This window comes from Lactuca sativa, chromosome 6 (assembly GCF_002870075.4).
Source record: "Lactuca sativa cultivar Salinas chromosome 6, Lsat_Salinas_v11, whole genome shotgun sequence".
Classification (NCBI taxonomy): Eukaryota; Viridiplantae; Streptophyta; class Magnoliopsida; order Asterales; family Asteraceae; genus Lactuca; species Lactuca sativa.
The window spans coordinates 85,629,647-85,640,538 of NC_056628.2; the positions used below are offsets into that span (position 1 = coordinate 85,629,647).

A 10,892-nucleotide genomic window follows, 5' to 3' on the forward strand; every position below is an offset into this window, starting at 1 on the left:
CATCCATTTTTTTTTCTCTTTTTGAATTGAACTCGGAGGAGAGTGAAAAAGAACTCGAAGTAGATATTAAACTTTAAAAAGAACTCGAGATATCTACTTTGTCCGTTTGCCTCTTGGTTTCGAAGAGACTGTATTCTATTTGACTTGTGTTCGTGGCCGCTTTTTATTGAATATTTTTTCTTCCTTTTCCACAGTTCCACTTCCACTTTTTTTTTTTTTTTTTGTTCTTTTCCTTTTCCTTTCTCATTTCCACTTGCTCTTGCTTTCAATAATTCAATTTGTGAATGGTCCAAGCTTTTGTCACATACCAATCAGTCAACTCTGTGAAATATAAAATTGGATCTCTCGTACTGAGCATCACGATAGATGCCTGATCAGTTTCGCTCGACTTGACTTTGTTTCAATTTCATAAAATTATACATCGATTTAGGGTTTGAATCAACCAAAAAGAAGGGAGAAAATGTCAGGTGTCAGAAGAATTAAGCTCGGATCACAGGGGCTTGAGGTTTCAGCTATCGGACTAGGATGTATGGGCATGTCTCATGGCTATGGACCTGCCAAACCTGAAGAAGACATGATCAAAGTCATCCATCACGCCATTAACTCCGGCGTGACTCACCTCGACACCTCCGACGTCTACGGACCTCACACTAACGAAATCCTCGTCGGCAAGGTCATTCGATTGTTGCTGTTTATTGTGCTTCATACGTTCAGTGTGATTAGAGTACCAATTTGACTGATTTCTGTGTGTGAATTCGTGATTGGTACAGGCTTTGAAAGGAGTGAAGAGAGAGGATGTTCAATTAGCCACGAAATTTGGGATCAAATTTGGGGAAACAATCGGTCAATCAGAAGTCCACGGGGAACCTGAGTACGTGAGGGCTTGTTGTGAAGCTAGCTTGAAGAGGCTTGATGTTGATTACATTGATCTTTACTATGTTCATCGCATCGATACAACTGTCCCTATTGAAATCACAGTTCGTCTCTCGTTTCATTTCTTTCTATACAAGCATTAGCTTATTCTTATGTCACATTCACCTATATATATGCTCTAGTAATCACAGTTCATCCCTTAATTAAAATATTTGTGTTACAACTTAGTGATGATGTTGAATTCTGTTCATAGATGGGAGAACTAAAGAAACTGGTTGAAGAAGGAAAAATAAAATACATTGGTCTATCAGAAGCCGGACCTGCAACCATCAGAAGAGCACACGCTGTTCATCCAATAACAGCTGTACAGCTGGAGTGGTCTTTGTGGACTAGAGATGCAGAAGAAGAAGTCATTCCTACCTGCAGGTAAGCCATGAGCTCTTTCTTAATAACATTCTTCTGAAATCAACAGCCAGTGTAATGTAATTTGTCTATCTCTTTCTTTACAGAGAATTGGGAATTGGAATTGTTCCTTTTGCTCCTTTGGGTTGTGGGTTCTTTGCAACAGGTCCAAAGTTAGTGGACAATTTGGCAGATAACGACTTTAGAAAGGTTTGTGTTTACAGCATATTGCAATTCTATATAATTTCATTTATATATGATATTCTTTGCAATTTTTATAGATTTTACCAAGGATCCAAGGAGAGAACTTTGACCACAATAAGGTCCTATTTGAGCGAATTGGTGAAATGGCACAAAGAAAGGGGTGCACCCTGTCACAGTTGGCACTATCTTGGGTCCTGCACCAAGGTGATGATGTGGGTCCCATCCCGGGTACAACCAAGATTGAAAATTTGAACCAAAACCTTGGAGCCCTTGCAGTTAAACTCACAGCTGAGGATTTGGCTGAGCTTCAGTCTATATCATTCAAGGGTGCTAGAATGCCTGACTTTGTTTTGGTTCATAGTTATACAAACTCGGATACTCCACCTTTGTCCTCATGGAAATCGGAATAAGAGGAAGACAAATATGTGTCTAATAATGTTGTTTGGAGTGTTTTTTGTTGTGATGGTATTTTATGAGTCTGTTTGTGTTTGTAATCCAATTGTACTTTGGTTCGAGTCTCATTATGTGAGAATCTGTGAGGTTTTGGGTTCAAGTGTTTTAGTTCATGACATCACCTTTTTTTGCTTAGGTGACATTGTGAACACTTGGTTTCGAGTTTATTTGAGGAGAAGGTTTGCGTACTTTTTGATTGCTAATGGGGATAGTAACATTTGCATTAACCCACACATGTAAATTGTATGATTAAAACTGGAAAACCACAACAATTAGATTTGACCTTTCTTTCTTTTGTGCTTAAATTAATTGGTAAATGGTATAAAAGTTACTATCATTTCATGAAATTTTGACAATATGTTATTTTTTTTACAATTTGGTAATAAAATTTCTAATTTTTGCAATGTTACCATTTAGCTGTCATTTGTTACATAATAATAGTCTTTGGTGACATTTGGTTATATGACATTGAAGTGACATGATGAGTGTCAAAAATAAAGAAAAAAAATATCATAAAAGAAACTAAGTTACTTTACTTTTTAATTTTGAAATTAAGTTTTTACTTATTATTATTTTCTTAATTTTAAAATTTCATCTTTTTGTTACAAATTGAATATATTTTTTTAGTTAATTTTGTTAAATATTGATCATTTTTCATTTCAAACTGTATAAATATTTTCTTTACATTTGAAATCATATATATATATATATATATATATATATATATATATATATATATTACATTTAAAAAAATACAATTTTTTTTATATTTTAACCGTAATATTATGTATACATATTTATTATTTATATTATAACCATATTTTTTTTTATTAAACATGGAATTTTAATGTAAAAATTTCTTTGAGATTGACCACCCACACTCATCAAAATAAAAGGCTTATATTCCCCAACCATGTACGTGCAAGGTATAAAGTGTACTTACGTGTCTCATTCCAATAAATCTAAAAAGCTTCTATCCCTATATCATGTATATGCAAGGTATAAAGTGTACTTACACATGCTACTCCCATAAACCATGACTTACGACCATACGTGTGCATACGTTGCAACCCACATCCAACCTTTACCTAACGTATAGTTGTGCATACGTTACACAACTATGAAGAATCTCAAACCTGTATACAAGTTGAAAGTAGTTCAGTGGTATCATTTTAAATTCAAATGAAGAACCTAGTGATCTTATCGTCTTACACACGATAGGTAATCTTTGCAATCTCGCTAAACATGAATACAACAACATACTTAAAACTTGTTTCATCACCCTTAAGCTACATGAAGTCCATCCCTTCCTCCCGCCCTCTTAACTCACATGTCACATATGCTCTCTCTCTCTCTCTCTCTCTCTCTCTCTCTCTCTCTCTCTCTCTCTCTCTCATAGAAATCATCACTCTTATCCTACACAATATGGTACAAATATAGAAGAAGAAGGTACAAGTTGTGATAAGAGAAAAGAAATCGGGAGCGTCCACTCAACCTATACTTTGGGTAGTACCTCGTCTGTTGGAATCGTGTTCTTGGCAATACCATCGACACCTTCCTTATCCCGCCTTCTACACAACATAACTCCCTTATATCTTAATAAAAGAGAATGCAATTCTCTGAATTTGAGCGAAACTGCTATAACATCATACAGTCTATTCATCTATATGCTATCTATTTTGTATTTCAAACAAAAATTCTTCAACCACTTCCAATGAATATAATTTAATTCAAATTTAAATATATACACTTTCAAGCTAAATGAATAATGAGATCGCCAATCGTCATTATAACGTCAAGTCTCATACCTCACTAAGAAACTTATAAGATATGTAAAAGTCATATTTATTAACATCAAACACTACATTTTAAGTTATAAAAAGACTTTGCTATTGGTCCTTGTTCATGAAAACATATTGTTTAAGATATCCATATCTATAACTCTTTGTTATTGCTCCATCCTTTATGAAGATCTTCTAATTTAGGCAATATTCGGACAACAAGATCAAGTAAACACATGATATATAATGATTTCACAGAAATCCTTCATGATCGATCTATGTTGGTAATGTCCTCAACAAAGAAGGTTATACATCTACTTTCCAATGAAGAACACATTTTATTGAATCTAACTCATTCTTATGAAATTATCATTTCATCGTATCATAAGATCTCATTTTATATCATTTATTCTCTTCAACTAGTTTTTTTCTTTTATTTTCATCTTTGTTTTGCTCCGTTATTAGAAGAACATTTAATCATGCTCACCATTACATTCTCTTTGAGTATATTGACAACTCATTTCATAACCTTTACTCTCTTCAACCATTTTCCCCTTTCATTTTCAACATTCTTTTACATTTTTTTAGAAGAACATTTAATCATGTTCATCGCTTACATTTTCTTTGATTTTGTTGACCACAATTCCAGATTTTGAGAGTTTTCTTTTTTGATCATCCTATGAGATCTAATTTTATAACCTTATTTTTTTAATGTATGGCGTTCTGCCATGACTATTTAAGCAATATCTTATTGAATACATAACATTACATTATCATCTTCCTCCACAACATATGATGACATCGTCATCAATTTGTCATTTTGAGCTTCATCATGTGTTGCATATATCTATGCAACATCATGGTGGTTAATCATGTTGAGAAAAATCTGGTTTATGAAGAATCATCTAGGATTATCTAAGTAGCCTTTCTGTTAGTCTCCTATTATAAAGAATATTTGTTGTTCAGTTTTATCTTGTGTGACATCCTCAAATTTACGATCATTTTAAAATGTTTTGGTTAAGCTTTAAAACAAAGTTTATTTATGAGATGTGGAATTTAGTACCGTAGAGTATTTTCGAAGAAATGTTTTTCATTAATATTATAAAATCTTGGGATGTTATAACTAATAGAAAACATAAGCATAAACGTAGGTCTTACACCTTCTTTTATTCTATAGCCTATTTTTCCTCGAATCTCTCAACAGGTCTGAACATCAATATTTTTGTACTGCTTCCAATGATACAAAGAAAATGAGTGGGTCAGGTTGGGAAACCTGGTGAGTACATAGGGTTTTCAACCCAAAATAATATAGTTAATATGTTTTATTATCAAACAGTTACCCCAATTACCCATCCCCGTTTTCTTTACTTATTCTTCCCTAAGGATTTATCCTAAGGGTCATTGCCTACATCGCATAAACAATATTGTTTTGGGGATTTTCCCATAATGTGGCAATAAATGGTTTAGATTATCATCACACGAATACGTATTTTCTACATCGCCTGAACTCGTAATCCGTTACGAGCCTGTCGGTGTTTCCAATGGACTGTTTAGATTAGTTTATGGTCGTCATCTGTAATCTGGTAGATGACTACATTGCACCATTGCAAGTCAAGGTCAGGGCATCTCCTCGTCATCTCCTATATATCATAGCCTATTTATCATTACCTATCTATCATCACCTATGTATCATCTTCTATTACTACCCAACACATATTTATAAGTGTACAATACTTATATGATTAAATCAATTAAATATCATCTCATATTATTTTATCTAACACATAACATTATCGGCAGAGATAATAAGCACATAAAGCATGTAATGATCTAAACACTTCATATATATGTGTAAGATGAAGGTAACTATGCATTCACTTGACAAAATGTCTGGTGATTGGTGAATCGGGCAGAGCTTCACATTACACCTTTTTCTAAAAGATCTAGATGTACATAATGCTAAGTCATAGTCCAATTTTCATATTTCATGGAACTTATTGTCCTAAGGAATTAGATTCCTCAACAATCCTAAAGTCTACATCGAGATCTATCAAGTAAGGATCAACTAGGTAGGAGAGTCGGGAGGCAGGATCATTTCGGCGGATAGCCTTTCTAAAATCCAACAACCAAGATGGCATGACCATTCTAATCACCTCTCCCGTAAGTAGATCAATTAGTATAATGACTTGGAATTGTTGATAAATCTAGTAACGACTTATAACTATAATCATAGATTATACGAAAGAAGAGTAAGTGTGGCTCACTTACATAGTACTATTGATGAGAACTAGGATCCGCGCGGGCAGAATACTGACTCGGGAACTGCTACTCAGATGAGTGCTCAGGGGTGTCATAGGGCTTCGTTGTAGGTCAAAAACGAAGGAAAATGGCTAAAACCGAAGAACTATAGAGAGAGAGAGAGAGAGAGATAGACTCTAGGGGTAATAGGTGAGGAGCTTATAAGATACTGACTATTTATATGTGATTTTTCCAAGTGTGCGTCGTGCATCTGGGGTGCGCGTTGTGCGCTTTTGCAACGTCGCTCCTCTCGGTTCGTGACACGTGTCGTGATATTGGTGGTCCACATACATCTCTTCTAGAAGGTGCTACGTGTCACCTTCTTACGGTTCCATGTGTCGCAATCTCATGGAGCCACATCGACATGTCTCTCAGAGGAAGGCGGCCCCCGAACATGCCACGTGGTGCCTGTTGGATTAGGCGTCTAAGCCAATAACTGAATTAGTATAATCTTGAATGATTATCAAAGTCCTTTTGGGTTGCCCTCAAACTTAGTAATTGAATAGGATGACTTTTAGAGAGAGAGACTGGTTTATGGATTTATTATATGATTAATAAATAGCAATAAATAAATTTATTAATATGTTATGGAACTAATATATTAATTAGAAATAGTAATATTTAATTAATAATTAACCAGGAATTAATTAGATTAACTTTGGGATTAATTGTATTAGTTAAAAATTGTAAGGGTTAAAGTGAAATTGTTTAATAGTTGAACAAGAAAGAGTCCAGAACCTTCCTTAGAGGGAGGTGGGCGGATTCTAGGGTATTCCAGGGTATTTGGAATATTTCTTCCAGATAAATAGGAAGCTGGATAATTACCAATTTGAATAAATATTATTTTATTCATTTAGGGTTATATGAGGTTTCCAAGTTACACTATAAACGGACCCCTTTAGCTTAAAATTTCGGCCACTCCCCCTACTCTAGATATAGCCGAAAATCTCATATCTCCTCTCCTCTCTAAAAGCTTCTTCTTGCTAGTGTTGGGTGTGAACCATCAGAGGCACGACACTTGTGGTTCTAGCTTCCAAGTTATTAAAGAAATGGTTCTTGACTGTTTACTACAACAATCAAAAGGTATGGTTTTTCATCTACAATTTTCGAAATTACCTAGGGTTAGAAGGTTCTGGTTGTTCAATAGAATGTTACATCAATAGTGTTATGACTTTGATCTTTAGGTTGCATGCACCCTTAAGTGTTAAGGATTTATCCACTTTAATACATGTAAAATCCATCAGTGGTATCAGAGCGATATGATTGTCTAACAATTAAATGTACATTCTTGAACTTAAACAAAACCCGAAGGAGAAAAACAGAGTCGTCATTCTATTGCGTCACCACGACGTGGTGTTCTTCATCCACAGTGTGGTGATCTTCAAATCCGCGTCCTTTTCCGTTCGACCACGGTGTGGCAATTGTCCATATTGCCGTAGTGGACCCTTAGATCAACTAAAATCATTTTTGCTTAATTCATAAATTGATTATGATAATTACTTTAGACAATGTTTTAATTATATATATAACTGAGTAATTATCTTGGTAATAAGATATCATTATCTTCAACTTGTGAATTATCCTTATGTTTTAATTACATTTAGTTGACTAATTAAAAAGATAAATATTAAATACATAATTGGTTTTTATTTAAATTAAATTAATATCTTAATCTCAAAAATTTAATGTAAATCTAGTATTTTGAAAAGTTTTAAAATACACTTATATATATATATATATATATATATATATATATATATATATATATATATATATATATATATATATATATATATATATATATATATATATATATATATATATATATATATATATATATATATAGAAGATTAAGTCAATCGGATCGCTTGTATGCCTCATTCACGAAGTCGAACTATAAGGGGGTATAAGGAAACTTTTCTATAAAATGGTGTTTGAATGGGTGTCCACTCTCATCCACCGCTTCCTTGTTTGAAAGAGGGCCGTAAGCAAAACGGATCTGATAGGACAACTTCATTAATAAGTATAAGGGAAAATAATGCATTAGCCTTCTGATGTTTTTCACATTTAGCCATTGAGTCCCTTAAGTATTTTTCGTGCTTTATGAGGGAATAAACTTATTTTTGTTGTATCAAATTGGTCCCTTTTGAAGAAATGAAGGGGTAAGCCGGTAACTTCTTTGCCACATCAACAAACAAATTTACTTTAACTTATTACTTTGAAAATTTCCTCATTTGACTTTGAATTAGACCATTTACAATGAATGGGAATCAAATTGGAAGCTAATGTTGACTATTTAGGATATCAATTTTGGCTATTTGTCTTTGGATACTTCATCGACTCTTCAGAGATGATGAAATCAATGTAAAAGCTAGAAGTCTCCCATCCTTTTACTTCCTTTTCTCTATCGTTTACATCGGTTTCCTAATTCTTTGGGTTCTCGAATGCTTTAACAACATAGGATCTGTTCATCGGCTCCATTTCCTGATGGCCGTGTTGCTAATCGTGAAATCACTCAACTTATTATGTGCGGCGGAGGAGAAACATATGATAAAAATTACAGGTACAATGCATGGATGGGATGTACTATTTTACACGTTTCAGTTCTTGTAGACAGTGCTTTTGTTCACTGTGATCATGTTGATCGGTAATGGATGGTCGTTTTTGAAACCATTCTTACAAGATAAGGAGATGAAAGTTCTAATGATTGTGATACCACTTCAGGTTTTAGCAAACATAGCTTCTATAGTAATTGGGGAAATTGGTCTATTCATTATGAATTAGGTAACATGGAACCAATTGTTCTTCTTGGTAGTCTCATCTGTTGTTGCACCATTCTTCTTCCTATCTTCTGGTTGATTAGTTTATTGAGGGAGATCTCGAAGACAGATGGAAAAGCCGCAACGAATTTGGCGAACCTGACTCTTTTTAAGCAGTTGTATGTGTTAGTGATTAGATAATTTTTTATTCACAAACAACCATTTGGGTGTTACTACAAATTCAAAATTGAAGTTGAATCTAAGTAAATGAAACGAACCTTCACTTGCCTTTCGCCATCAGGTTTGTAACAAGAGAATTTAACAAAGTAAATCTTCTTCAGTCTGCTCATGAAGTAGAGAGTACCTAAAACACCATTAACGCCGAGCAGATAACTACTATGACTAAATTAAACCGGAGTTAGTTCCATAAATGGATTTGTTGTTCTTGGGAGGTGGGGGTGATTTTCAGGGTGAGTCTCCGCTTTTTATTTTTTAATGGATTTTAAGACAGGAACAAATGGTGTTTTGACTTTTAAATCAGGAAATGCATATGTGGAACATAAAACCGGCTAATATAGGGTAAAGGGACTAAAAATACAGGTCACAACAAAGTTTATTCCCTCATAAAGCACCAAAAATATTTAAGGGACTCAATGGCTAAATGTGTAAAACAATGTAGGGCTAATGTGTCATTTTTCCTAAGTATAATGACATAAGAAGTAACTAAACTCTTTTTTTAAATCCCACTCTTAGTTACTTTAGGAAAATGTGAAAAGTATGCTAATCCATAAAATTGCACATTATACTTTATAGTAATTATTGTAGCGTGTGTGGTTAACCGGCACACTAATAGTGACTATAAAGAGTAATAATGGGCATCTCGAAAATTATCATTGATTAATGGAGTGCATGTGGTTAAACGACACATTAAAATGAGATGATAAATGACATTGAGAGTGCCAAGAATATTTTTATGGTTATTCACATCTTGTTTTTGATCCTCGGTATCCCATTTACAAATAGAAGATCATAATCTAAGATTAAACATTCCATTGATGGATTCAATGAATCTCAAAAGATCTAGGAGTTTTGTATTTCAAAATTGGTAAAATTCTTTTACCTACCTTCATAAATTCGCAATACGATTACGACATCCCCCTTCTTAGTTGTGAATTGTTATCATTGAACTAAAACTTTTCTTTTTCTCTATATATGTCTACTCCTATTGATGCTTCTGCTCCATCGTCGTCTACCCACCACTCAAACTTCTCCCTACTCTCCATCATGTCCAAAGTGACCTTTAAAATCCTAGCCTTAATCATTTATTATGGATTAAAATATTAAGGATAATTATCATTTAACTAAAACTTTTCTTTTTCTCTATAGATGTCTACTCCTGTTTATGCTTCTGGTCCATCGTCGTCAACCCACTACTCAGGCTTCTCCCTACTCTGCATCGTGTCTAAAGTGACCTTTTGATGGCTCCAACTACAATGATTGGACGCACAACCTCAGAATGGCTCTTTGATTCGAGTCAAAGAATATGTCCTTAAAGAAAAACTCGTTGAAGTGGATAAAAACACTGCTACTCCTGAACAACTAGCCTCCTACAGAAAACACTACGATGATGCAACAAAAGTTCCTTGCATCATGGTTGCCACAATGACTCTTGAATTGCAGAGGTTCTATGAGGACTACTAGCCATTTGAGATGAACAATGATGTTGTGCAAAAAGTACCAAAAGAGAACTCGTCAAGAGAAATTTGAAGTGGTCAAGTCCCTCATAGCTTGTAAGATGAAAGGGGGGGAGTCTATCTGCAACCATGTGCAAAGAATGCAAAGATACTTGGAGTGCCTGGTTAAGCTCAATGTGAATTTTGACGAGGAGTTGGCCATTGACATGGTCTTAAACTCCTTGCCAAGTTGTTATGACCAGTTTATATTAGCCTATCATTTGAACAACACAGAAACCACATTGACCTAACTCCACAAGTTGCTAGAGAATGTTGAGTCGGGATTAAAAGGGAAGAATTCAACCCTGTCTACTAATACTCCCGTTCTCTCCATTGATAAATGCAAAGGGAAGAAAAGGAAGGATTCTCTAAATGCCAACTGGAAGAAA

General features: G+C 34.3%; 1 protein-coding gene and 1 pseudogene across 1 annotated transcript; both read left to right on the plus strand.

Moving 5' to 3' along the window:
- Positions 1-223: 223 nt before the first annotated feature.
- LOC111886080 (auxin-induced protein PCNT115) lies at positions 224-2,120 on the plus strand. Its single transcript, XM_023882351.3, has 5 exons — positions 224-673; positions 771-977; positions 1,127-1,299; positions 1,383-1,485; positions 1,557-2,120. The coding sequence occupies exons 1-5, from the start codon at positions 461-463 to the stop codon at positions 1,887-1,889; spliced, it is 1,029 nt and encodes a 342-aa protein (XP_023738119.1). The 5' UTR covers positions 224-460; the 3' UTR covers positions 1,890-2,120.
- A 5,169-nt stretch (positions 2,121-7,289) lies between these two features.
- Positions 7,290-8,971, plus strand: LOC111883687 (protein CANDIDATE G-PROTEIN COUPLED RECEPTOR 7-like; annotated as a pseudogene).
- The last annotated feature ends 1,921 nt before the right edge of the window (positions 8,972-10,892 follow it).